We start from the raw sequence: 27863 nt of genomic DNA on the forward strand, positions 1-27863 counted from the left end.
GACGGTGCGGGGAGCGAGGATAAATTACGGAGGTTTCCAGAGAGGAAAGAGCCCTGAGCAAGTTGCCCCCTCTATTAAGAGCCTCCCCTAAGGAAGCTCGATCCCCCAATCCGGACCCACCGACGCGACTGGGGGGTCTCTCGTTAAGGGTGGGGATATGACCCTTCCTTCCTCTCCTTGCCACACTGGAAAATAAAACGCTGCCGGGCGCAGAGCTCTCGGCCGCCCCGGGGCGTCCCGGCACGCTTCACAGGCTCCCCACCACCCCCACCACCCCCGCACAGCGGGGGCCCGCGCAGGCCCAGTTCCCACCCCCTCTCGCCCTGGAGGACCGTGGGTGGACGCTCTTGCAGAACGCCTCTCGCTGGTCGGGCGGGGGTGGGCGGAGCCAGCGCCGCCCGGGCTGTGGAAGCGGAGGGTGGGGACACTCTGGCCCGGCTCTCGGTGGTGCGGGAGCGGGAGGGAGCAGCGGCCGCTCTGGTCGGCGGACGTGCTGCCGAGCAGTCCCGGAAGCGAAGCAGCGATGGCGGAGAGTCCAACTGAGGAGGCGGCGACGGCGACGGCGGGCGCCGGGGCGGCGGGCCCCGGGGCGAGCGGCGTCGCCGGTGTTGTTGGCGTTAGCGGCAGCGGGTTCGGGCCGCCTTTCCTGCCGGATGTGTGGGCGGCGGCGGCGGCGGCGGGCGGGGCCGGGGGGCCGGGGAGCGGCCTGGCTCCGCTGCCCGGGCTCCCGCCCTCGGCCGCTGCCCACGGGGCCGCGCTGCTTAGCCACTGGGACCCCACACTCAGCTCCGACTGGGACGGCGAACGAACCGCGCCGCAGTGTCTACTTCGGATCAAGCGGTGAGCCGGGGTTTTTCCTCCCCCAGCCCCGAGCTCCGGGGCTCGACCTTCCCCGCCCCCCCTTTTCCCACTACACCCCCCACCTCGCCCGCTGCCTCGCGCCTCCCTCGCGGCGGCCCAGCTCCAAGGCCCACGTCTTGCCAGCCCAAAGCGTCGCGATCCAAGTCCCCTCTCCCCCCCGCCCGCAGCTCCACACGCACCAAACCCCTCCTGGCTTGCCCAGGTCCGACCCCGCCCCTCGGCTACCTCCCGGGAGCCCTCCCGTCTCCGTGCCGGACACCCTCCCCCACACCTCCCGCCCGAAACCCGACCCTTTCGCGCTTCAGCAACACCCCCTCCCCGCCCTCCGCGCCGCCTCTCTTCCCCCCTTCCCCACTCCAGCCTTGCTAGATGCTGCCCGGAGGCCCCACCCATTGGCCCCCCCCTCCCCGCGTCGTCTCCTCCCGAGCCCCGTTTGTAACACACGTAGAGAGAGAGCTTGCCTTCCGTGGCTTCAGAGTCGAGGCCAACGTTTCTTTTGATTCCCCATCTCCGCAAGCCGTCTCCCCAAATCTAGATCGCTTCCCTTACATACCCGCAATCTCCCCTTGAACCACTTCTCCAGAACCCCAAAGCTATCCACTCTCACACCTGTTCCAGCAATGCAGGCTTTTTCCCCCACCCAGTCTCACTCTGGCTTGTATTATCCCACTCAAGACTTTCTTGTATTTTTTTCCTCTCGCTCATCTGGTTTAGTTTTCTGTAGCAAATATACCTAATTCAAATATAGGAACAAAGGCCCAAGTCCTTTCTGTGCTTATTTCTTGGGTGACTGATCTTAGATCCTATCATTTAATAGATAATGTTTCTGCAAAAATGCTTAGTGTAGTACTTAACTGCATAGGAAAAGAGTAATGCTTTTGAGCCGCTATTCAGCCTGAAACCTGTTTCCTGATGACCAGTCTCTGCCTCTCCTCATTCCTGCCCCCCCTCATTACAGCCATCCTCAACTAGGTGATCTCACCCCCCACACACACACACTGCAAGTCCCTTCAGATGTCTCTACCTACCTTTCAAGGTTGTAATAAAAATTAAGCAGCACATTGTGTGTAAAGTACCTGGCCCAGTGCCTGACACAGATGCCAGCTCCATCAGGGTCACCACCTCTAACTTCAGAACCTCAGCACTCCCTTCTACTCCTGTTCTCCATCCACTTCAGTCTGCCAATCCTGATTTCTCCCTTTGAGTTCTGCCAATACTTCTTTCTTCTGCTCTCTCACTTGTTTGCAGTTTATGTCCCTATGTGCCCTGCCGAGTCTTTTCCCACCTAGAATGTCCTTTAGACCCTAACTCACAACTGATGGATTCTATGGTAGCCACTAGATGTCATTTTTCAGATGTGGGACTCTCAGCAATTGCAGAGGGTACCTTCTCCAATCTGAAGCGATCTCTACACTGTCGGTGTTTTGGGCAAGAAGACCATTATTGCTTTTTGCTAGCTCACTTGCTTTGTGTATTCCTCTGGCCAACAGTGGCTCACTGTATGGTTTATGGGATTCGTTTTTTTAGTGGAGTTGATTATGTCTTCCCAGTTACTGAACAGTCTTCATTTAGCATTCAGTTGTAGTACCTGGGAATCTCGGAGGTGGGGAGTGAATGAATTGCCCTGTGGGAGGAAGAGAGAGTAAATGGGATGTGGCTTTTCCAGGGTGACATCTGATGCCACTGGGATCTCTGATTTTTTCCCCCCTCCTCCTGAGGAAACAATGCCCTTTTGATAATAATTTGCTCTCTGCTTGCCTGACAAGTACTCAGCTGAGATTTCTCAGCCAACAAGACAGTGCAGACGTTTGTGGTACCAAGCACCACTTTCTCAAGCCCTGGCCTCATTGAGGTGTAACAGCTGTCCTGCTCAAGGGATTCCCCTTTTTTCCTCTCTCTCCCTCACTCCCTTCCCTACCTCCTCTTGATGTTATACAGGGATATCATGTCCATTTATAAGGAGCCTCCTCCAGGAATGTTCGTTGTACCAGATACTGTTGACATGACTAAGGTATGTAACTTGGAGGGGGCTGGGGGCTATTGGGAAATTGGGTCCAGAAAGATTATTCAGCTCACATTTCTGATTACGTAAATGAATAAATTAAGATCCCAAGAGAGTAAGTGGCTTGCCCAAGGTCACACAGTGAGGTGGAGCAGAGCCTTGAACAGGTGTCTTTTATTCAGGTGCCAGTAGGTCTGGTTGGCTTGGAAAATCCCTGTTTATGCCTCTTGTCCCAGATTAACTATTATTAGGGCCACTCATTCACTCTCAAAAATGCTCCACTTGGGATGTTAGATTATATAGTCATCTTATTCATTTTTCTACTCAATTCTTCCCCTACCCTGTCACTCTGGACTCAAGTATGGTGCTCTAAGTCTGATGCAGAGAAGGTTGGGCATGAGGCAAACCTGAGTGAATAGAGTTTATACTCAAAGGACCTTGTTCAGACTTCTGTCCTAACTGGTTGTTTTGGTTTTTTTTTTTTTTTTTTTTTTTTACTTATTCATGAGAGACACAGAGTGAGAGAGAGAGGCAGAAACACAGGCAGAGGGAGAAGCAGGCTCCATGCAGGGAGCCTGACGTGGGACCCGATCCCGGGTCCCCAGGATCACGCCCTGGGCCAAAGGAAGGCGCTAAACCACTGAGCCACTCAGGAATCCCCTAACTGGTTGTTTTTGTGGGGTTGTTTTGTTTTGTTTTGTTTTGTTTTAAGATTTTATTTATTTATTCATGAGAGACACAGAGAGAGAGGGAGGCAGAGACATAGGCGGAGGGAGAAGCAGGCTCCGTACAGGGAGCTCGATGTGGGACTCAATCCCAGAACCCCAGGATCATGCCCTGAGCCAAAGGCAGAGGCTCAACCACTGAGCCACCCAGGCATCCCTAACTGGTTGCTTTTGGTTTTTTTTGTTTTAAAGATTTATTTATTTACTCATTCAGAGAGAGAGACACAGGCAGAGGGAGAAGTGGGCTCCATGCAGGGAGCCCGATGCAGTACTGGATCCCAGGTCTCCAGGATCACGCCCCGGACTGCAGGCGGCGCCAAACCGCTGTGCCACCGGGGCTGCCCAACTGGTTGCTTTTGAATGTCCTTTCTACTCCAAAGACCATTCTTGTCTTGTCCTCCATACACAAACAATTCCCCTGGCATAGATACCTAGGCCTCTCTGTCATTGAGCGCTCTACCCTCAGAAGTGAATTTTTCACTTAAACTAATGTTGGGAAGAAATCAAGATTTCCTAAATCTAATATTGTTTAAATGAAAACTCTTCCATGGTTTCAGATTTCTTACGGTAAAAGTTCTGACTTTGTAGTGTAGATATATGTATTTTGTTTTGAATAAGTTTCCCTTAAATTGATTTTTTTTTTTTTTTTTTTTTTTGTGGTTGGAAATATTTTTCCTGGGACATCTTGTCCAGTCAAGTATCAGTGTTAATATGCTAGTCCCTAGGGTCCCAGAATTGATGTCCTGTTGATGCCATTTGAGCTTGCTATTCCAAATGCCTGAGGGTTGAAAGATATTCCTGGGTACCAAGGGCAGAGTAGGGACTGAAGCATTGGATTGCTGGTCCTTTTTCGTCTTGCTGCTTAAATTCTGAGCAGATTTAAGTGGCTAGCAGCCTTTGTAGGAGAAGAAATATAACAGGGTCAGTTCAAATTCTCTTCCTTTCAGGAGGGGAAAGCTTGTTCAGTGATCCTGGTTGGAGGACAAAAGTTGAGTGTTCTAAGTGCTGCCGATTTTTTTTCTTTTTAAGTTAACCAACAGTGTTGGGAAGATTTCTGGTGATGGTCTAAGGGCTCCAAATGGACCCTGAGTTTTCCCCGCTTTTTTTTTTTTTTTTTTTTTTTTTTGTATCTTTGACACAACTGGCTGCTGCCTGAGCCACATCCTCCCACAGTAGGTTTGCTCCTTTGTGGAGGCAGCAGAGATCCTAAGCCTCCATCACAACCCTCAGCTCTGCACTGTTAACTGGCACTGTGGCCGCCAATCCCTTTGCTCTTTCCCGTTCATCTTACTCCCCTTTGTGCCTCCTAAATGGAGGGTGGGGTTGCCTCAGACACATGTTTAACCTAGGCAAATCCAAACAGACATGCTCAGTAAAAGTATATATTAGATTCTTAAAACTAAACGGGCTAGGATAATATTTTACAGTTGCATATTTTAGTTGGTGCAGTGGTGTTCCATGTGTATTTGTTATATGTAACACTGATCAGGGAAGTCTTAAAAAAAAAAAAATCTATGCTGTCACAGGGAGTTTTAAGGGACATTCAGGGTGATTTTTGACTACATTCAGTTTTCATCTTGGGCTCTAACTTAGAAGTTAACCACTGAGTAAGATGCCACTCCACCGTAATGGGATTTCTTAAAATTCCAAACATATTTATTAGCATGAGTGAGTACAGGCTGTTCATTCCGCATGGTGAGGATATGGAATATGGATACTAGATGAAGGTCCTGCTGCTGGTGTGGGTAGCAAGTGGAAGCCAGGAGGGGTTGGGATGGGACATCACCTCACAATTTTGAGATGGGGTTTTATTTTGCAGATTCATGCATTGATCACAGGCCCATTTGACACTCCTTATGAAGGGGGTTTCTTCCTGTTCGTGTTTCGGTGTCCGCCCGACTATCCCATCCACCCACCTCGGGTCAAACTGATGACAACGGGCAATAACACAGTGAGGTTTAACCCCAACTTCTACCGCAATGGGAAAGTCTGCTTGAGTATTCTAGGGTAAGAGGAGACTTCTAAGTGGCCAAGTTGGTTGTTAGCAAATAATTACTCTAGGCCAGCCTTTATCAACCGGGGTTCCTCATCTGAACCACAGAACCCAGAAAATGATTGGAGTGACTGTTTCCTCAATTTTCCCCAGGATGGTACGTGATTAGTATCATTCTAAGTGCAAAAGAGAGAAGTTCATTTATGACCTACAATGGATGCCTTAGTGAAGTGGTTCTCCCTGACCAGCAACAGCACTTGGAGAGCTTGTAGCCCTACAGATTCTGGGGGTCCACCCTAGACGTACTATATCAGAAACTCTAGGGGAGGGCCTAGCAATCTGTGTTTTACAAGCTCTCCCGGTGATTTCTGGCGCATACTTCAGCTTGAGAACCACTCCCTTAGGGCATCAGGGCTTCATTCTCTCCTGAACAGGTTGAGAAAGGCTGCAGATCTGTGCCATTTAAGATTGTGGGTGTCTTGTTTCTGAGTCTCTCAATGAGTGGCTTTGGAGGCGGCGGTGGTGATGAAGATGATCATGATATTTTAACAACTGAATGAAAAACGTCTAAGGTTGGAAATCATATCAGATAAGAAATCCAAGTTTCAGTACATTTTGTTTCTGGGTGCTACTGAGATTTTGCTTCATGCGGTTCTCACTCGCTCCCTTTTAACTGCCTTTGGGGGCTAAAAATTCAGAATGGAAACAATGTCTTCTGGATTGGAGGTGTTTGTGTGGTCTGAGTTTCCCTGGGGCAGAGGACAAGTGCAGGTTGAAGTTGGGAGAGTTGCCAGAACTGGTGATACCTTTTTCTTTCCTGTCCAGCATATTTCCACGTGTGTGTGGGGGAAACGCAGCTGATCCAAACTGGAGACAGGAGTTATTTTATTTATTTATATTTTTAATCTCTCAGACCCAGAGACATGTTCTGTGGTGGTGGCAGTGAGGAAGTCCTTCAAAGGAGGTTGTCCTTAAAGCAGTCCTTTATGTTGTTAGGGTATTTATCTGGTAGGATAGTGGTAGACATAGCCCACAGTGGTGAGGATATTCACTTGTTGTTTCTCCATGACATTTGTGTGTGATAGTGTTTTTGTACTAGGTTCTCCATTGGGCCAGTATAAAACGATTTTGAACAAACATCAGCTCACAGTAGAACCAGGGGAAGTAAGACGGCGGGGTAGGAGTAGCAGAAGTGTGTTGGGTGGGAAAGAAGCTACCCTGAAATTGAACATTAACCACAAGGACTCACAGGATAGAAAATTCCCATGTGTTCCTAGTTGACTCTTCCGTCAGCTTCAGTCCTTTCCTTCCTACTTAGAAAAAAAGATTGGGGCTGCCTGACAAAAGAAATGTAATGAAAATTTACGTTGTTGGCTTGACTCCCGGAGTATGTGGAGTCTTAGCACAGGACCTGGCGTTCCTGGAGGAGCAGAGCTGAGGGGAGCAGGCTGAGAGGTTCTGAAGAGCAAGCCTTGGTGGTGAAGGTGGTGATGGTGATGATGAGCTTGCTGTGCCACACTACTTAACTGGGCTTTCCTCGAGTTAATAGGAAGAGGGAATGGGCCAGTTAACTTGAGCAAGCCAGTCATAGCTTAGGTTGTGTTCCACTTCCAGATCAGGTGCCTCCTCTTCAGTTAATTGAGCTAAAAAGAAATGTCATGAATGTCCAAGCTGCCCTCCCTCTGCCGAGTACTCGATCAGGTATATGGAAGAGAGGAACAATTTTGGTGCTTCTCTTTTATTCAGGATGGTTTCCATATGTTATTTCAGACCCTTCCCAGTCTAGAAGTGCCCCTGACTCCCCTCCCTGTCCTCTGGCAGAGTTCCGTGGTCTTCAGAGAGCCTGACATTCTTCAGGGGCTGGCTACAGAGCAGGACTCTGGGTCATCAAACCCCACCCACTGCCCCTGACCAGGTGGCTTCAGGCCACCCCCTTATGCACCACCCCCTCCGTGCCTCTGTGCTGAGCTTCTCTCCCCTCACCCCTTCACCACCCCTAAATAAGCCAGCTCCAAGATCCACAGAGCTTAACACTTAGATTGCCTTTGGTGTTTTCTTACCTTATTTCTTCCATTTTGATGAATAGAACCTTCCCTGGCTACTGTTTCTTTCCTAGGCCCAATGAAAATCCCTTCAAAGTTTTCTTGCTTGCTTTACCCTCTTTCCTTTTGTCCCACTTGATAAGAGGATTAGGCAGTTGACTGATTTCTGGTCAATGAGGGTGAGAGACGGGCTGGGAAATTCCAGAGCATTAATAGTGAAAGAGAAACGTTGACTCACTGACTCACTGAGCGGGTGCTGCCAGGGCCCAGGGTGCTGGTGCACTAGTCTTTCTGTGGCGGCCTCCACCATCACTCTCGGCCTCACCCTCTTCCCTCCCTCTGCTGTTTTGCAGTACGTGGACTGGCCCCGCCTGGAGCCCAGCCCAGAGCATCTCTTCTGTGCTCATCTCCATCCAATCCCTAATGACTGAGAACCCCTATCACAATGAACCTGGCTTTGAGCAGGTAAGGCCAGAGGGGCCAGCTGGGGAGTAGAAGACGGGGTTTGAAGAGATCTGAGAGGTCTGCTTAAAGGTCCCATTTGTTTGCTTGCTTGTTTGTTTAATGTCACCATAGGAGAAAAAAGGAGTTAGTGTGTGTTCCTTAAAAATGATTTTTTTTCCTTGTATGTTACAATAACAATGTCCAGTTATTTCCATTTGACTTGTGTTATCTACAAGGTGGGAATCAGTAGAGTCATCTGGACACTAATTCTAAGCCTGCTTTGGGGGCTGTTGCAACTGGTAGGTTCTGTATATGTCCATCCTCCAGTATCCCTTTAAGGTACTCCCTGTAGTGACTACTGCTCAGCTAGGTGTTCTGGAGTTACAAAGTTCTGTGACCTGAAGAGCCAAAGGAGCTAGTCATCAGCTAGGGGAAGAATATTTTAGTCAACGCTGCCAAAGAGAAGGGAGAGGAGAGTTGCATTTTCCAGGGGTGTGCTATATGCCAGCCGCTGCCAAATTTTTATATATGATAACTATATGTGTGTGTGTGTAATATATAATATTCCATTTAAGCTTTACACTAATTTGAGGTAGGGGCAGCTGGCTGGCTCAGCTGGAAGAGCCTGCATCTCTTGATCTCAGGGTTGGGAGTTGAAACCCCATGCTGGGTGTGGAGATTACTGTACTAACTTGGGGTAAATGTTATCCCCATTTTCAGATGAGGTGATGGTGACACGGAGAGGTTAGTTCACTTTCACAAAGATACATAGATCATGGTAGAACCCAATATTGGCCTAGGAGCCCAGAGTTCTTCCATCCTTTCAAAATGCCTGCCAAGATTACTTGGGAAAGAATTCCAGTGATCATCCCCAAAGATGATAATTCTGTCTAGGTGGTTAAAATAGTTTAATTTTCGCACTATTTGAAATAATGATGCCATTCCTGGTTCATTTATCGACCGGAACAGCGGGGAATACCCTTTAAGAATGAACAACAAAAGTTATTCCCAAAACCACCTTTCCAAACAAATAATGTATTTGATTTTAGGATTAGGTAGAAATGGAAAAGGAGCTCATTTGCTAACCAAAGAGCTAATTTTAGGGTCTTTCCTTTGGGAATTTAAGAGATGGGACATTGATTCTTAGTACTCCCAAACATTATTGGTTCACAGCCCCTGGTGTCTAGGTGGCTTTTTCACAGCTCCCCAGGCAGACAGAAGTGCCTGGCTGTTCTGTTTCTTAAGCAGTTAGGTCCAGACAACTTCTTTCTTAAATAACTAAAATGGTTTAATGACAGGAAGGGTACACTTGTTGGGTACCACACAACTTTGAAGATCTTGGAATCCAGTTGGATCCACCACCCTCATTACTCTTCCCTACTCTTTATGTATGCTGCTTGCTATTTACCAAAGTAGTGATTGACAGTCCAGCTTCACAAAGATAATGTGTCATTGAAAGGAATATCATGCAGTCTAAGGTCAGAACTGACCCACTGAGCTCAAGTTAGTGGTTTTCACAGTGTTTGACAGGTGGTGAATACTGTGGTTTTCCTCAAAAAGTTTAAATCCCCAGCACCCCCTGTGATCTCGCTGTGGTGCATTTTGGAAGCCATGGTGGTAAACTGAGGGTATGTTATCTCTTTCCTGTTCATGATGTATATCAGTCAGGGCCCAAGGTTCTGGTTGCTGGGTTGGTGATGAGGAGGAGCATTGAAGAGTAAAGGAGGAGTTAAGAGATTGGAAGACTGTATCCCCTTCCATTTATACCCACACATTCATAATGGCTTTCTCAGCATTGGAGTCTTCTTTTGGAAACTTCAAGTTTTACTTCCAGTAGAGTCATAGTAGTTGATTTGAGTAATGGCGGAACCCTGCAGAATAAAAGGGAGTTGGCTGGGAAGCATCCAGATATTTATAGGGTTTTTTACTGAGACTCCTATTGACATGTTTATGTTTTTGTCCCACCACCATTCTTAACATTGGGTTCTTTCCCATAGAATCTTTACTTCAGAGGCCTCTCATTTCAGCCTTAGGAAAATTTGATGCGTCTAGTTGGCTGCTTACAGGTTAAGTGACCTCTAACAGAGGATGGGTATTGGCATGCATGGGGGGAGGTTGATAATCTCAAAAATAAAAACTGAGTTGGAAAAAAAAAAAACTGAGTTGGATCTTCATGGATCTGCCATATAGTTGGAAAGGTACCCTGGTTTGCTTGGGTCACATACACCATTATTAATCCTGAAGCCTCCTCCTATTTACTTTTTCTTTGCCTAAATTTTGTATTTGGACACCCAATGTCCTTTACATTACAGGAGAGACATCCAGGAGACAGCAAAAATTACAATGAATGTATCCGGCATGAGACCATCAGAGTGGCGGTCTGTGACATGATGGAAGGAAAGTGTCCCTGCCCTGAGCCCTTACGGTATGTGTGTGCCAAGAGCGCCCACTTGGCACTTGGTATTACTGTTGAAGATTTAGCTGGTTCATACCATTGAGAACCTTTGAGCCAAAATCCACTGTTGGGCATCAGAGGAGATCAGAAAACGAAAGCTGTGTGGTTCATGCTTTTAAAGAGTGGTGGCTGAGGGTCACTTGGAAGTTCAGAGAGCTGTTTGATTCTAGGAGAGTGCCAAACCTAATGGGAAAGACATAGTCCACACCCTTAGGGAGACTCCAATTTGATGAGTGCCTGGACCTGTTGAAGATCCTTACTGTTCTACAGCCAAATGAGGTGTAGAGCCCTTCACAACAAACCTATTTCTCAGTGTTTGAGTTTATTTGTAACTGTTCAAAGTAGATGAACAAAGTCACAGTTATCAAAACAAACTTGGAAGAATTTTGAGTAAGGTTTGGGATTAGGGATGGCCTATGAAAAACAAACGAGATAGAGGCACAAGTTGTGAAGTTGGGATTTAAATGATCAGTATTAATGGTTATCCTTGTTTGTTTGTTTGTTTATTTCTTTATTTCATGAGACAGAGAGAGAGGCAGAGACACAGAGGGAGAAGCAGGCTTCACTCAAGGAGCCTGATCTGGGACTCGATCCCGGGACTCCAGGATCACGCCCTGGGCAGAAGGCAGGTGTTCAACCGCTGAGCCACCCAGGCATCCCGGTTATCCTCCTTTAATAATACCTAAGGAATATGAGAAATCACCTTCGGCCATCATCTATTCCTTTTTCCATTTTCCATTGAAAGATCTTTGTGAGGGGTGTACCTGGGTGACCCAGTCGGTTAAGTGTCCAACTCTTGGTTTCAGCTCAGGTCATGAGATCGAGCCCCATGTTGGGTTTCACACTGAGCATAGAGTCTACTTGAGATTCTCCTTCTGCCCCTCCTTCTTTTGCTCCCTCTCTCTCTCTCTAAAATAAATAAATCTTTAAAGAAAAGAAAGGTCTTTGTAGGATATCACATCCAGGCTTGGGAGCTCTATTTGATTTGGCAGTAAGTTAGATGGTAAAGGGATGATCCCGTGCACACTGTGTCCCTAACTTCAGCTTCTCTGCTTGTTCTCCAGAGGCGTGATGGAGAAGTCCTTTCTGGAGTATTACGACTTCTATGAGGTGGCCTGCAAAGATCGCCTACACCTTCAAGGCCAGACTATGCAGGTAATGCAGCCCCTGCCACTAAGGCCAGAGGCTCTGCAGCAGACCATGTAAAATCCCCCCACAAGGATAGCCTCTGCATCTCTTAAGAGAATTCAGAGCCAAAGGGATCTTGGTTCATCTGAGTCTCTATAGCCCAGAGAGGAGACAAATGTGTCTCATTCTTGTGGAGTTGCTTCTGTCTTGGCATAAACTAGATGTTCATAAGTAGAGTCTGAACCATCCTTTGTAACTCAGAAGGCCTGCCCTTCTTAGTAGTCTTTTCAAACCAAGAACATTCAGCCCTCTCTGAATCTTAGCGATTATAATGGTGAGTTCTCTACTGGAGTTCTGTCCCTAGCTCAGAAGGGTACTCGGAGAACAAGGCCCAGGAAAACACTGGGTATGTGGTGTTATATGTTGAAAGATTGCTGTTACAGATGACAGTAAGTGGTTGTTTACTTTCTGCCTCAACCGGAGAAATGTGTATCCACTTCCAATAGGAATACAGGATTGATGCTTGTTTTAAAGAGGAGATTCTAAAAAAAAATAAAATAAAGTGATTCTTGGGGGGAGCCTGGCTGGCTCAGTCACTAGAGCATTTATCTCTTGATCTCAGGGTTGTGAGTCTGAGTCCCACCTTGGGCCTGGAACCTATTTAAAAAAATAAGAGGAGGTTCTTACTAAACCAAATTGTAAATGGGCTCAAATATAAAAAAACGTGGTTGTTAAGAGAGTGAGACTCCTCCTGTCCCTAAGGACTAGTTCTTATGTTTTTTTTGGCTCATTTACTCATGGTCTTGCTTAGAATTGTACAGACTTGGATGAGTGACTGAGGCCTCTTGAGGTTCTCTCCATTTCTTGCTGAGATGCTTTGCCCACCCAGGCTCCCCCAGCAGCATTTACTGCAGTAGCAGTAAATGTGTTCTGTCCTCAGCTGCTGCTTAGAAATAGTAGTTTCCCTGTCCTTCCTTCAAGGACTTCCCCACCCATCTGCCACATGAAAACTCAAAGGGCAAGGGCGCCTGGCTGGCTCTGTCAGAAGGGCATGTGACTGTTGATCTTGGGGTTGGAAGTTTGAGCCCCACGTTGCATGTAGAGATGACTTTAAAAAACAAAACATGGGATGCCTGGGTGGCTCAGCAGTTGAGCATCTGCCTTTGGCTCAGGGCGGGATCCTGGGATCCGGGATTGAGTCCCACATCAGGCTCCCTGCATGGAGCCTGCTTCTCCCTCTGCCTGTGTCTCTACCTCTCTCTCTCTCTCTCTCTCTCTCTCTCTCTCTCTCTGCCTCTCATGAATAAATAAAATCTTTAAAAACAAGACAAAACAAAACCTCAAAGAGCAAGGCCCTCTCAGGGTTAACTTGCTCCTGACCCCTTTTGCAGAGTATATCGAATGTGATACCTGCCATGGTTCGTTCCCCATCAGGAATTCTCATTGCTGGTATTCAAAAGCATTTCCCAATATTCACTCTGTGGAGGAAAAATAACTCATGATCAGAGAAGGAAAGGGAAGAGCAAGCAGCATCTGGGGAGGAGGGACGTGGGTAGAAATGGAGCCAAGGATGAAGAAAGGAAGATTTGAAAAATTGACAGCTCCAAAGTAAGTTTGGAGTTCAGCCTTTGGGGAGTGTAACTTTTGGAAGTGAAAAGTGTGGGCTGTAATCACAATGACTGAGACTTGTGTACACTGGTCCCTAATCATGAGGGTGATATGTGGGCAGAAGTGTGGAAATAGTTAATGTGGAAGAAGCAGAATGTGAGAGGGAAAAATGGTGTACCTTTTTGTGACTCTCAAGGAAAGAGGTCTCCACTTGTCTAAACCCTGCCACGTGCTACTTTTGTTGCCATATTCTCTGTACAGCATTTTAAGTTCTTTTGTTTATCTCCTCTACTCCAACCCTAGTTGTTTTTGAGACTTTCAGAACAGTTAACCCCTTACTACAAAATGTCTGGAAATCTTTGATCTAGAATAACAAGGACTAGGATCAAGGCTGGGTGGCCCTGGAGCGATGCCTAGAAACCTGACAGGATGGTAGTGACTGATCTCTCTGAAAGAGTGTATGGGTACTTATCTGGTTCTGAAAGTTAGAACTCCTGAGTACTAGACCCTCCCATGATGTTGGAAAAACAAATTACCCTTTTGGATAGAGGGAAAGCGGAATAATATTTCCCTTGTATGTCTTTTAGGAAGTTAATTGAAAACACAGACATACTTAATGATTACAGTTCTGGTCTTGAATTTCTGTTTCTTACCTATGTCGTTTTCCCCGTGACCCCCTTCTCCACATTGGCTCACTTTAAGGGAATACCAGCACATTTTAATGTTGGCCCAAGCCAGACCTATCTGGGGTGGTAAACGTGCCATAATATTCCTCGTCAGAGGGTATGCGATCTGCGGTCAGGGACTGTAATGCCACAGCCTCTTCTAGTCTCGTGCCTGGGAAGTTGAGCGAGTCCAGCACGGACCCAAAGCTGCACTGTCTAGGATGAGCTGCCCAGATGAGAATCTTCCATCCCGCTTGTCTCCTTTCCCCCACAGGACCCTTTCGGAGAGAAGCGTGGCCACTTTGACTACCAGTCCCTCTTGATGCGTCTGGGACTGATTCGTCAGAAAGTGCTGGAGAGGCTCCATAATGAGAACGCCGAAATGGACTCTGATAGCAGTTCGTCTGGGACAGAGACAGACCTGCACGGGAGCCTGAGGGTTTAGACCCTGCTCCCCTCTCCCCTCCCCCCACTCAAGAGTCCCAGCCAAGTCCCTCCCCCCCACCCCAGGGACGGAGAGGCACTGTGTATCTCCCTCCAAACGTGACGTCATCCCGCAAGATGGCAAGAACCAAGCCAGCTCGGATCCCAGGGCGCAGGAGTGGGGAGGCTCTTCTGCTCTGACCTCCCCGGCTCTCCAGCCCCCAGGGCTGTTCATCCCGTAGCAGGGGCCACGGTACCTATGCAGGAGCACCTCCAGGGCGAGGGCCTCTGGCAAAAACAAAACAACCAACACACCTCTGCACAGGGCCAGCTCCTTAGGGACAGGTGGGGGATAGAAGCCGGAAGTCCAGGAGGGAGTGTGCCCGAATGCTTTATGGGGATATCTGGAAGGGAGCTCTGGGTGGGGGGCTATCTGTGACACTTAAGCAGTCTGGGTGGTTGTCTGTCTGTCTGCAGTCTTGAAGCAGGGCTTCCCAATGCCCTTTTTCCTCCCTGCCTCCTCTGCCCTTACTTCCCATGGGCCAGCATAATTTTGTTTTTCCTAATTTATAGTCACTGTTCTAGACAGACCAAAGAGAAGGAACAGTGGTGGAGTCTAGGCTGCTGATCAGTAAGCTTTACCTAGCACCTGAGCACCTTTCTCCTCTGCTCCCCACCCCCCATTCCCTCGCCCATTTCTAGATTTAAGACAGAAGGTAAATGTGACCAGGACTGAACCGAGGTCTTGGTAAAGCCTGCACAGGCAGCACGAGAAGCTGATTTTGTTCCCGCAATCACTGATTTGAAAAGTTCCCAACACAGCCAGCCACTGTGTGTGGGGAATGAGAGCCACTATGTAGAATAGTCTCTTTCAGATTTTCGTAAATCCTAGCCACGATGAAGGGGTTCCCCTGGGGGCGGGGTGCAGTGGGGAGACCGACGCTAGCCCTGTTGTGTTCTGTTTGGCTGTCCTTGTGTATTTTTACCCCAGCCTCCAGTGCCGCCCCCCCTTCACTTCAGTGCCCAGAAACGCGTGGGGAGCAAGGGTCGCCAAGGGCAGAGGGACTGGGGCTGGGACTCTGGGCTCCTCCTGCCTCCCTTCCTTCCCCCACCCCCCCTGCTGCTCTGTCACCGGCTCCCATGGGCATTCGCCTGGCTGTGTTGCTTCTCTGTATCTAGCTGCCGTGGTCCTTTAGTGGGCTGGCTCAGAAAAATGTGCTTTAGGCGTCCCATTGTACTGGGCACCAAGGATATCCAGCCTTCCCCTTTTTGGTGTGTTCTCCCCCATACTTTCCAGATTCTTACTGATATGGCTCCCAGTGGGGTGTTGGTGATCCATGTGACGCAGGGCCTCGGTCAGTATCCAGCCACGTGTAAGGGAGAGGATAACCATACCTGCCCTGCCTGCTGCTGGGGAGCCCTCTGCCCAGGGGCCGGGGGACTTCCCTGGGGGAGCTTGGGATGGGTTGGACGCAGAGGAAAAATGTTCTACTTGGGAGGGCAGGAAGCAAAGAAACTGGACAGGAAGTGGGCTTGGGAACGGAAGTTTATCTCGGATACTTAAAACTGGGTCTCTTAATAGGGAGATTTCAGAAAGGGACCCTGCTTCCAATTTCCCTCTTCCACTCCCAGAGCTTGTACAGGGCTTAGAAGAATGCCCTTGGTCTGTTGGTCCAGTGGTCGTCTGTCATCCATTTAAGTGTTCCCACTTTCAAGTGACAATCCTCTCCTTGGCCCTGCCATGGGCAGAGCATGTCTGGCACACCAGCCTGACTTTTATGCCCTAATCTTGAGTTGAGGAAATATATGCACAGGAGTCAAGAGATGTCTTTATATCTGACTGTACATAAATGAAGTTTTTTTTTTTTCTTTTTGGTGCAATAAAGTTTGTTTTGGCAGAAGGAGGAAGCGCCTATGGGTGTGGGAGGGTTTGTGTAAAGGGAGAATGGGATCCTCTCAACAACCACACCTCTTGCCCAAGTCAAACTTGTCAGAGAAAGTGCTCAATGGTTTGTCTAGAAGCTGAAAACTAGTTACATGACGTGGGTGGAAGCAGGGCTGCTGGTGACGAGTTCCCCACCAACCAGAAGTAGAAGAGCCTCTTTTGAGACCACCTCTGGCAGTCAAGGAGAGGAGTGCCATCTTGGCCTCAGTTGCTTCCAAAGGGATCCTTCTGCAGAAACTGGGAAGTGAGCGTGTCCTAGGAAGACTGGCCGATGTAGACTGTTGCTCTGGGTAAGGAAAGGGTGTCTTAGGTTCTGGGTAATCCAAAGTGAACTGGGTTTTCAGATTTCTGGCACTAAAGCAGTCCTTAGGAATTCAGGACTCAGGATGGAGACAGCTTCATACAGCTAGCTCATCACTCCCTTCCCTAGTTGCTCAAGAATTTTTGCTGCCTGGCACAGAGGCTTGTCCTCTTGGCTGACCACGTGTAGAGTGTCCTGCCAGCCTAGGCCATGTGAAGCCACGATACAGGCACGTAAGGGCCCTGGCACCAGTGAACATGGGCTCTGGCTCTTAGCTTTGCTTTGTAAGCTGGTGGCCCTGGGGAACGATTATGTCAGTTCCTCGCCTGAGATGTAAGGAGACCTTGCTGAGCCTCTGAGAGTGGCTGTGAGGGGATTAGGTGTGTTCATAAAATGGCACAGGGTAGCTGTTCAGTAAATGATGCCCTTCCCACCACTAAGGCTAGAGGGACCTGGTGATCAGCACAGGAGGGAAAGCAAAGATGAAACTTGATGACTTGTGGCCGCTGTTGGTTGATTGTCCTAGGTTCCATTGTTTCTAACACCTGTTTCCTTCACACTCAGCCAGGTCCATCAGAACCCAGAAGGTCTAGAGCAAGCCAGAAGGACTGAGCGAGTGGCTCTTACTGGTCCTTTAGGGTCTGCTTGTCTGAGATAAACCTTTTTATAAGGACAAGGTTTGAATTAATGGACTATAACTTAAGTCCCAGGGCTACAGAGATGAAACTGTCTAGCCAGGAAACAGACCACCTTCATTCTAGACGCAGCTCTACCATGAACTTGCAGATGACCCATGCAGGTCATTTCATACATGCTTGCTGTACTCTGTATTACTCAGGTTATCCTTACTGGATAAATGAAGTTTTCTCCAGTAAAGATGCAACGTGAAGGCACTTTAAAATAAAATTATGGGTGAAGAGTATTGAGGGAAGAAAAAACTTGGAACTTTCTTTAAAAAAAAAAAATAACAAAGTTATTCAGGTTTTATTCAGCAGCAGCTCCTCCCTCCCCCTGCCTGCTGCTGGGGCCCATTCCACACTCCCAGAGTCAAGGGAGGGCTTCTCTGGCCTCCTCAGCCGTAATCTCCTGGGAGTAGAGGTCAGTGAAGAGAGCTGGCAGCCAGTAGTGGGCCTCCCCTGGGGCCTGCAGGTCCAGCCAGGCCAGCCCTTCCTTCAGCAGGTGTTCCTGGAGGGAAGAGTCATTTATGAAAATGGAGTTCCTGTAGGGTGGACAAATGACCCCCAAACCTATTTTGGCTTCAGTGGGGTTTTCACACTAAATCTACATGAGTGCCTTCACATATTTACACAGCTAACCTGGAATCCCTGGTTCTGTTTGACCCTGACCTTTGCCTGTGGTGTGAAAAATGCCACCAATCTGTGCTGCTGGGAAAGAGGGTAAAGACAAGTAGAGTGGGACATTGTAGAAAGAATGGAGAGCTACAGAAAGGTCCACCCTATGGCCCTAAGCAAATCCTTGATCCCTTTTGCCTGAAGCAAAATAGGAGACCACTGTTGCAATTACTGTTCGGGTAACTTAAGTTAACTTGCGGGTAAACCTTCATGGAGAAGTTAACGGAAGGACTGTATTACTTTAGAATGGACTCAAAATTCCTACAGCTGGAATTAGGCTCAAGACGGGCTGGTTGTGCCCAATAGCATTAAACAGATGTTTGTGTTACCCTGCTTTCCAGAAGAAGTCTGTAGTTTAATTGCCTGGATAAAAAAGAAGGTATTAAAAGCCAGGGTTACACTTGACTGCTACTCCTTCTTCACACCAGCCTTTCATTAGTTCCAAGAAACCTGTATATATAAAACGCTAACTATATAATACAGTATAATAGTATATAATTATAGATATGTAATTAAGTAGGTAACAGTTCCCTTCACTCTGTATTAACAGTGTTACTTCCAATATGAACCATATGAACCCTCTGACCAGGCTCTACAGGTCGGGGGAGACAGCAGAGCCTGTGACTGGCCTACAGCAGAGTGAGAAGTCTGCCCCTGAGTGCCACCTTCAGAGGGATGCGGGGGTTGCTTCTGAGTGGTGACCGCAGCTTTCAAGGCAAGGGGCAAGCACAGCAAGGCTGCAGTTTCTGCTGATGTGCTATCTATCCACCCATCTGGGGCCCATCTCTTCTGGGCCACTCCAAAATCCACATACCAGCACTTGCCGGGCTCGCTCAGTCTCCCATTTAAGACTGGCTTTGATGTCACTGACAGTCACGTAGCCGTTTTTCTGAAGGAAGGAGGAACAGGGAGTCAGCTGACAGACTTTCCTAAGAACCCAGCATCTGCCCAACAATACCTGATTTACCCAGATTGGGGGGAAGAACTGCCCATAGGTGAAGCCTAAGAGAGCACAGACAAAATGTTTAGGAGTCTCAGCAAAGGGAGCAAGAGAAGCAACTTTCAGGGTGACAGGTTGGGGAAGAGTGATTTATGAAAATGGAGGTCCTGTAGGAGTGGATAAATGACCCCCAAACCTATTTTGACCTCAGTGGGGTTCAATTTTAAAAAGTGGGGTCCCTGTTATTAAAATATTAGACTTTCTCAGAAAACTTCAAGTATGGTAAAAGTTCAAGATAATTAACTGACCGGAAGAAATGGCGACAGTTCCCTGCCTCACTTTACCCATTCCCCAAGAAGAGACGCTCCTTGCTTAGTTTTGTTCTACATTATAGAGAATTAGGAAAACTTAACATGTCTTCCCTAAATCCAGGAACAGACTCAGGGTGGGGGTGGGGTGCGGTATACTTACGGAATGGGAATGCCAAACCAGATTAAACACTGTTTTGAAGAATCCATTCATAAAGTAGTAGTAAGACCTCAACTAATCTGTCTACCCAAGAAAATACAGCTCACTGTCTGCATCTCTGTCTCCTCCACTAGACTGTAAGCTCCCTGAGAGCAGGATCTCTGGTGCCCCTCGTTCTACCCCCACAGCCTGGCCTGGTGCTCTGCACTGTAGCTGCTCAATAAATGTCTTCTAAACAAGCACAGCTCTGAGTAGTGCGTCGCCTAGACAGGCTCAGCAGAAGACCTGTTCGACGGGCAGGAGGTCAGAGCTGCTCCCGAAGTCCCTCCCGACAATCCCGACTGTCGCCCCACCCCCGGCCAGAAAGGCACACCAGTACCTCCGCCAGCTGCAGCACCACTGTGTGATCCATGTTGAGCTCAGCTGGAACAGACTGAATGAGGTAGGTGCCACCCACGGGGATGATGCCGAAGCCAGTACCAAGCGCCTTCAGCTTCTTGATGGCTCTGATCAGGTCATCTCTGAAGTGAGGAAAAGCGGCTTCAGGACCTCTGGCAGACCACACCTAGCCACCCCGCAGTCTCGGCTCTGCCCCGGCCAGGACACCCTGACAGAAGACTAAAAGGCTGCATAACAGTCAGTGCCGTCCGTGAAAAGGCGGGGGCAGGGGGCACCAGGCAGTGCTTGGACAAGCAAGGGAGAAAGTACAGGTATGGGGCTCTCCACTCAGCAAACCACGCTAACCCCGGACAGAGGTCAAAAATATGCCCATGGGAGCCCATCAGGAAATGTGAATGAATGAGCTGAACGCAGGAGACAAAGGGAGCTGCATGAACAGTGGCAAAACAGAAAAGGTTTCTCCATTTTACAGAGGGCAACCCAGCTGATTACTGCCATTTGGAAAGTCAGGCCCGTCATGCCAGATTTTCTGGCTTCCGGTTAACAACTAACTCAAATTAGGGAAATAGAAAGTCCACAAAATGTGTAGACCATATACCCAGCTCATATACTGACAGCCTTTTCTTTTTTTTTTTTTTTCACCTTTTCTCAAATTGAGGTCACACAGAGAAGCTGGTGAACCAGATCAACTAACACGTCACCTTCTGAGCCCAACTGTTCTCCAGCCTTCCTCAGCACGTGTGCTACTCTCCAACCTAAGATAATCTCAAGATTAAGCCCCAAGTATGTTACAAAATAGTAATACACATGAAAAAAAATGCTAAGAAAATACACCAAAATGTCAACAGCTGTAATCTCTTAGTTGAGAAATAATGGGTGGTTTTTTGTTCTTTATCTCTCTCTGTATTTTCAGTTTTCTAAAAAATATGTTTTCTGATGATAAAGAATAAAAATTATTCCTAAAGTAGCCTAGACATGTGAGCAGTAAGGAGAAGACGTCCATCTGATTTTTAAAGACCTTTCTATACTCCAGGGATTGGGAGGCAAGACCTACTGGCTGACGTCCTGTGCGAATTTGCCCCTTCCTTTTAACACCTGTTGATGTAGCTCCTCCAGAGTTATCAGACCTACAGGAGCGGGGAGGAAGGCAGATGGAGGATTACCTTTATGGCTAAGCCAAACAAAACAAAATTATAAAAACAGAGGCAGCATCATCTCTGGAAAACTATAAACACTCCCTTAACATTGAGGCTGTATCTGTTGATTTGTAACTGTTTTTTTTTTTTTTTCTTTCTTAACTTCAACATAGTGCTTATTAAGATGACACCACTGGATGACGATTTTTAGGTCACGTTTTTGGGGGGGGGGGGGGCATAGAAATGTGGCATCACTCCACCTTGGAGCTGCAGGACAGACCTAATGATAAAATCATAACCCAGATGCATAGTGTATCAAGGGAAAAGGTCTATTTCTTCTCTATTATTTTCTGTAATAACCAGGAGCTAAGACCGTCCTGAGTGAAGATCTCTAGAGAATAGAGACAATCATTCAAGTAACTCCATTCACACCTGGCTATGGAGACCTGCCAGAGACTGAACCACATGAAGCCACTAAGGTGCTTCTGTAGACCTAACAGCTTCTCCAGATCTTATCAGCCTGCAGATCACAGGATGGACAAGATCACCTTTCAAGGGTTTCTCCCTCTGAGAAGTTCAAAGCCTCATCTGCAGGACTTAGCCAGCCTCACCTCCATTCCGGTGCTTCAGAGCCAGGCACACTTCGATAATCTGGACACCCAGCTCGTAATAGAAATCTCCCACGCCTAGCATCTCAGACCAAAATCCTTTTCCAGCTGAAAGAGAGAAAAACAAAAGCTAAGTTATATATTAGTTTTTACCGTTTCTTATCTTTCAAAGCTAGATTAAAACATCTATCCTATGGGAAGTCTTCCCTGCCTAACCAAGCCCTTATGTGCCATTTACTACTCAGGATCCTCAAGATGGTTGAACTCTTGGAAATTCCTCTTAGGAAGCAGGCTTGGATGGCTATAAAGGGTGGGTAATCTAATTTTTTTTTTTTTTTTTTTTTTAGTTTTTAGGTTTTTTTTTTAATTCATGAGAGAGACAGAGAGAGAGAGGCAGAGACACAGGCAGAGGGAGAAGCAGGCTTCATGCAGGGAGCCCAATGTGGGACTCGATCCTGGGTCTCCAGGATCACACCCTGGGCTGAAGGCAGTGCTAAACTCCTGAGCCACCCAGGCTGCCCAAGGGTGAGTAATGTAAAAGGCATTTCTATTTGGCTCATTCTGGCTCAAAATACTATAAAAATGAATTTTCCTTTCCTGAATTATACAGTGAAATATAATGGGACATATGGTCTAACAAGGCTGAGAGGAAGAATATGCAGACCTGGCATTCAAAAATCCATTAAAGAGAACAAACAGTTTATCAAGTAAAAAACAATAGAGGTTAGAATGTAGTTATTATAGCATAATTGGACATGTTAAAAAAAAAGTTTATAAATATGAGGGTATCCAGAAAGATTATCTTACACTGTTAATAGTTATTTCTGCAACTATGGGACAGAATCAAATGACTTGTACTTTCTCTTTTTCTCCTTTGTTGACTGACCCCATGATTACGTGCTGCTTTCATTAAAAATATCTTGGGGTGCCTGGGTGGCTCAGTTGGTTGGGCATCTGCCTTCTGCTCCGGTCATGATCCCAGGGTCCTGGGGTCGGGCCCCACATCGGGCGCTCTGCTTGGGGCGGAGGGGGGGCGTCTGCTTCTGCCCCTGCCCCTCCCCTCCATTCATGCTCTAATAAATAAAATCTAAAAAAAAAAAAAAAAAAATTTAAATATCTTTTTAATAAAGGGAAAAAATAGGGCAGCCCGGGTGGCTCAGCAGTTTAGCGCTGCCTTCGGCCCAGGGCATGATCCTGAAGACCCGAGATCGAGTCCTGCATCGGGCTCCCTGCATGGAGCCTGCTTCTCTCTCTGCTTCCCTCTCCCTCTCTGTGTCTCTCATGAATAAATAAATAAAATCTTTAAAAAGGAAAAAAATAGCTATGAAGAAACTCCACCGTAGGTCACTCAAGAGAGGATCACGTGGGATCCCTGGGTGGCACAGCAGTTTGGCACCTGCCTTTGGCCCAGGGCGCGATCCTGGAGACCCGGGATCGAATCCCACATCGGGCTCCCGGTGCATGGAGCCTGCTTCTCCCTCTGCCTATGTCTCTGCCTCTTTCTCTCTCTCTCTCTCTCTGTGACTATCATAAATAAATTTTAAAAATTAAAAAAAAAATTAAAGAGAGGGTCACGTATGCTGGCCACTAGCCTACACACCGGCATCCCCAGTGTCCCTGTCAAACTGCTAGGCACTCCCTGCAGGCCCTTCTCGGAGGGCCTTCTGGAAGATGCCCTACCTCAGTCGTCACACCTAGATGAGTTGCTGTCCCTCAGGCACCCTAGAAAAACACAACAGCCCCGCAGACAACTCCTTACAGGCCAGAGGATCCACCCCAATGGTGGCACACATGTCCTGGAACTGCACTCGGAACTCCGGATTCTTCCGGATCTCCTGCTTGTGCTTGCTGGCAAATTCCTCCAGGTTGGTCTTGAACATGTCCAACTGCTTCGACATCTGTAAGATGGACCAGGAGGAGGTTACGGGGCAGCCCCACCAAGGGATCATCAGATGGCAAAAATAAGATCCCGATCCACTGGCAGGGCAAAGGCTGAAACAACCTATCTCCTCCACGCCTACCATTAGGCTATTTCTTGTTCCCTCTGTTTTGTTTTGTTTTTTTAAAGATTTATTTATGAGTTTGAGAGAGAGAGAGAGAGAGTGAGAACACTCCTGCGCGCTCCTACAATGTGGGGGAGAGCCAAAGGGAAAGATCTTCAAGTAAACTCTCCACTGAGTGCGGAGCCCAACTGGGAGCCTGATGAGCTCATGGCCTGAGCCAAAACCAAGAATCGGACACCCAACCAAGGCACCCAGGCACCCCTACTGTTTCCTCTCTTTTTATCCCTAACTTTCCTTCGTGGTTCCGTTGTTGGCTGGGTTGGGATGCCATGTTTCCTCAATTCTAAAACACACATTTTTGGGGGCACCTGGCTGGTTCAGTTGGTGGTAGAGCATGCAACTCTTGATCTCGGAGTCTTGAGTTTGAGCCCCATGTTGGGAGTAAAGATTACTTAAAAATAAAATCTTTAGGGATGCCTGGGTGGCTCAGTGTTGGGCGTCTGCCTTCGGCTCAGGGCATGATCCCCGGATCCAGGATCGAGTCCCGCATTGGGCTTCTTGCAGGGAGTCTGCTTCTCCCTCTGCCTCTCTCTGTATGTCTCTCGTGAATAAAAATAAAATCTTTAAAAAAATAAATAAATAAAATAAAATCTTTGGGGGCACCTGGCTGGCTCAGCAGGTTAAGTGTCCTATTCTTGGTTTCAGCTCAGGTCATGATCTCAAGGTTGTGACATCAAGCCCTGCAACCGGCTCTGCGCTCAGTGGGGAGTCTGCTTACCCTCTCCCTCTGTCCCTCCCCTGGCTTACACAGACACACACACACATTCTCTCTCAAATAAATAAATAAATCTTTAAAAAACTAAAAATAAAATCTTTAGGGAGCTTGGGTGGCATGCAGTTAAGCACCCATTCTTGGTTTCAGCTCAGATCGTGATCTCCATGTCCTGAGATCAAGCCCCACCTCAGGCTCTGCACTCACCTTGTCTCTCCCCCTCCCTCTGCCCCTTCCCACCCACACTTTGTCTCATTCTCTAAAATAAATAAAACTTTAAAAAATAAAAATAAAAAAGGCACCTCAGTGACTCAGTTGGTTAAGTGTCTACCTTCAGCTCACTTCATGATCCCAGAATTCAGGGATGAAGCCCCAAATCGGGCTCCCTGCTCAATGGGGAGTCTGCTTCTCTCTCTGCCCCTCCCCCTGCTCCTTCTCTCTCTCTCAAATAAATAAATCTTAAATATATATATATATATAATATGCATCCTGAATTTCAAACAAGAACATGTAGGGGGAAAAAGTAAGTAAAAATAAAACACATTTTTCCCCTACATGTTCCTGTTCAAAAGTCAGGATGCATCTAACAACCAGAATGCACGTCTAATGTGGTACTTTTTTTCTTCTTTTTCCCAGAGAAACTGTTAGTAGAACAAATGTGCACCACAGAATCCATTTTGACTTGGGACACCTGAGTGGCTCAGTGGTTAAGCGTCTGCCTTTGGCTCAGGGTGCGAACCTGGAGTCCTGGGATCGAGTCCCACATCAGGCTCCCTGCAGGGAGCCTGCTTCTCCCTTTGCATGTGTCTCTGACTCTCTGTGTCTCTCATGAATAAATAAATAAAATCTTTTAAAAAAAAGGATTCCATTTTGACTTAAAAATGAGGGAATGCAGCATTCAGAAAGAAAGAAATTTTCAGCCACTAAGAGAAAGGCTACCTAGGAGAAAAAAGGCTGGCTGGCATGAATTAGGGGCCTTGAGTTGACTGTGTTGACTCTTTCAGTCATGGACCTTCTTAGGAATCAACTCCAAATGAAAAATCCCAAAGGGAGAGGTGGCTCTACCAAATTTTTTCCAAAGCTAAATACAAATGGTTTGGGGCTTTCAGACTTATTTGTAGTATTCTTCCTCTTTCCCTAATTAACAAAACCTGTGTTCTACCCACCATGAGTAACCACTGCTGGCCCAGCGTCTCCTCATTTGCTATATATTATGAACTTATATCATTTCCAGTTGACTCCTGTATGTCATCTCCCCTATGAGGGGGAGCTTTTGTTTCTTTCTTTTTTTTTTTTTAAGTAAATAAATATTTACTTAATAGTAATACTAACTCTTAGAGAAGGAGAAAGAGAAAGTGGGAGGGCCACAGGGAGGAGAGAATCTCCAGCAGACTCCTGCTGAGCGAGGAGATTACAACCTAAGCTGAAACCAAGACTTGGACACTTAACCAGCTGAGCCACCCAGTCGCCCCAGTGGGAGCTTTTGAATAGCACAGACTGTGTCTATTATCTTTCCTTAGTAAAGGATCCATTCCCTTGCTTAACTCTTTCCTCCTCTTCTTTACCACTCACAATAACTGAGTAAACTCAGGACACCGACAGAAAAGCAAACTGCAGGCACCGCACCCCATCCCTGACACATACTTCTGGTAGCACCTAGATGTGACAGTGACGGGTGGCACAGAGTAAGCAGTATTTTCACGTTATTCTTAGGCACTTCAAGTGAAAGCCCCCAAAGACCTAAATCAAACAGCTCTACCACCTACTACTCATGTAACTTGGATAAACCACCTTGAACGTCCTCAATTCTAAACCGGGAAGACGACAGTTCCCTCCGGATAGGACCATCAGGACGAATGAACATGACAGTGTATGTAAAGACAATGGACGCGTGTCTGGGGCGATAGAAGCATGTAATGACTCAAAGATGCGAGCTATCACTGTTACTAGCAAGTTCCGTAAAAGATCTGAGCAGCCCAGAGATCGAGATGTGCCAAATACCTCTTCTTAGTTCAATCCAAACAATCTAGTTTACGTGAAAGGTGTTCTCTCCAGCCTCGTCGGGTCTCCCTTCCTGCCTGGAGCCCTCCAACCGACTCACCTGGGCCAGCTGGTCCTCAGCCAAGACAGTTCCTCGCTCCTTATACTTGGCCTGTCAGACAAAGAGACCAGCGTGAGTTGAGAGTGGGCGCTGGGGGGCTCCCACTTGCACTGCCTCCGATGAAGGATGAAGAGGGTCTCTCTTAAATGGTTTTTGTTAGGGAGAGGGATGAGGATCTAAAAGAGACGGCTCGTCTGTAGTCCTATTGGGGAACGCGGGAGCAGAGCGTTGGGGGATCTGGGGATGCTGACACTGCAATCCACCGGAAGCCGAAGACGCTCAGTGCCCCGGGACCCGCGGAGCCTGTGTCAGATTCTGATGGGGGGCGATCTGAGGGTACAGAGCTCGGCTCCGAGACTTTCCGCGTCTCTCGGGTCGGCCTTCTGCCCCTCACCTCCGCAAGCTTCTTCTTGGCGATGGCGCCAGCTCCCACCCCGCGGCGATGCATCCCCGCCCTGGGCCGGGGGCCGCCCCGCTGCCGGACCCCGGGTCTCCGCGTCCCGGGATCCGCCGCCGGCTCCCAACGCGGAAGCGCGCGGGCCGCGCGTCATCTCCGCGCGCCGGAAGCTGCGCGCCGACTTCCTGCCGCGGGGCAGCGCGGTCCCCGCCTTCCTCCGGTGGCGGGTCGGGAGAAGCCCCGCCAAGCCCGCTCTGTGTCTGCGGCGAGCTCCCCGTCCACGTGGGCGCCCGCATCCTCGCGTGTTAGCGCGGCTGCCCGCCCCCCCCCGCCGCCGCCGCTCAGCTCTGGCTCCCAGCCGGCGCTCGCGGCCGCTTCCTACCGACCAGGCGCTGACACGGCCCCGAAGCTTCCAAACGGAGCGTGAAACAACGCACCTGCTCTTGTGGAACCTACCTGTTGGAGTCACACGCGGAGATTCTGGCTAGGGCAGACCGTACAGGTTCCTGCACTCTGGAATTCCGATAGCCTGGCTCTGTAGCTCAGATCCACTGCGTGCACGGTCCAGTAACTTCAGGCAAAGTCCTGAATCTCTAGTGTTCTAGTGTCCACAGTTGGTATAGAGTAATACCTACTCGTGAGGTTGTTGTGAGGATGAAGTGAGGAAACCTGTAACAAAGCCTTTAGTGCAATGCCTGACATATAAGTAGACCTCAGCTGTGACTCTTACCAGATTTGGGGTGGCGTCAGTCCTGTGTTCAGAAAGCTCCCGGTGCTTTCTATAGCGTTGAACCTAACAAAGGAGCTAGTGAGGGGTTCTTAAGTCAGGGAATAAGATCAAATTCTTGTTTTGGAAAAATTAGTGACCAGAGCGCCTGGGTGGCTCAGTTGATTGGGTGTCTGCCTTTGGCTCAGGTCATGATCCTGATGCCCTGGGATAGAGCCCTGCATGGGGCTCCTATCTGGTGGGGAGTCTGCTTCTCTGCTGCTCCCCTTGCTTGTGCTTGAGGAAAAAAAAAAAATGAATGACAACCTAGACTTAAGTCAGTCATAACAATCTGGTCAGCCCGGGTGGTTCAGCGGTTTAGCGCAGCC

General features: G+C 48.1%; 2 protein-coding genes across 2 annotated transcripts; one reads left to right on the forward strand and one right to left on the reverse strand.

The window, feature by feature from the left end:
• Positions 1 to 395: 395 nt before the first annotated feature.
• On the forward strand, positions 396 to 16247 carry UBE2Z (ubiquitin conjugating enzyme E2 Z). Its single transcript, XM_072747421.1, has 7 exons — positions 396 to 840; positions 2800 to 2872; positions 5408 to 5595; positions 7977 to 8088; positions 10380 to 10492; positions 11587 to 11677; positions 14198 to 16247. The coding sequence occupies exons 1-7, from the start codon at positions 524 to 526 to the stop codon at positions 14366 to 14368; spliced, it is 1065 nt and encodes a 354-aa protein (XP_072603522.1). The 5' UTR covers positions 396 to 523; the 3' UTR covers positions 14369 to 16247.
• Positions 16248 to 17561: 1314 nt separating this feature from the next.
• On the reverse strand, positions 17562 to 26915 carry SNF8 (SNF8 subunit of ESCRT-II). The gene is made up of 8 exons (XM_025995842.2): positions 26766 to 26915; positions 26372 to 26422; positions 23255 to 23393; positions 21499 to 21603; positions 20806 to 20878; positions 19732 to 19873; positions 18759 to 18833; positions 17562 to 17777 (listed from the first exon to the last, which is right to left on the reverse strand). The coding sequence occupies exons 1-8, from the start codon at positions 26817 to 26819 to the stop codon at positions 17640 to 17642; spliced, it is 777 nt and encodes a 258-aa protein (XP_025851627.1). The 5' UTR covers positions 26820 to 26915; the 3' UTR covers positions 17562 to 17639.
• Between the last annotated feature and the right edge of the window lie 948 nt (positions 26916 to 27863).

This window comes from Vulpes vulpes, chromosome 2, assembly GCF_048418805.1.
Source record: "Vulpes vulpes isolate BD-2025 chromosome 2, VulVul3, whole genome shotgun sequence".
In the NCBI taxonomy this organism is placed as follows: domain Eukaryota; kingdom Metazoa; phylum Chordata; class Mammalia; order Carnivora; family Canidae; genus Vulpes; species Vulpes vulpes.

Excerpts from the sequence above, each read along its gene's own strand:
- UBE2Z (XM_072747421.1), top strand. The coding sequence starts at position 524 with ATGGCGGAGAGTCCAACTGAGGAGGCGGCGACGGCGACGGCGGGCGCC. Across the intron at positions 8,089-10,379 it reads ATGAACCTGGCTTTGAGCAG|GAGAGACATCCAGGAGACAG; the intron begins GTAAGGCCAGAG and ends TTTACATTACAG. Across the intron at positions 11,678-14,197 it reads TTCAAGGCCAGACTATGCAG|GACCCTTTCGGAGAGAAGCG; the intron begins GTAATGCAGCCC and ends TTTCCCCCACAG.
- SNF8 (XM_025995842.2), bottom strand. The coding sequence starts at position 26,819 with ATGCATCGCCGCGGGGTGGGAGCTGGCGCCATCGCCAAGAAGAAGCTT. Across the intron at positions 20,879-21,498 it reads TCTGAAGCACCGGAATGGAG|GTCTGATAACTCTGGAGGAG; the intron begins GTGAGGCTGGCT and ends CCGCTCCTGTAG. Across the intron at positions 18,834-19,731 it reads TGGTGCTGCAGCTGGCGGAG|AAAAACGGCTACGTGACTGT; the intron begins GTACTGGTGTGC and ends TCCTTCCTTCAG.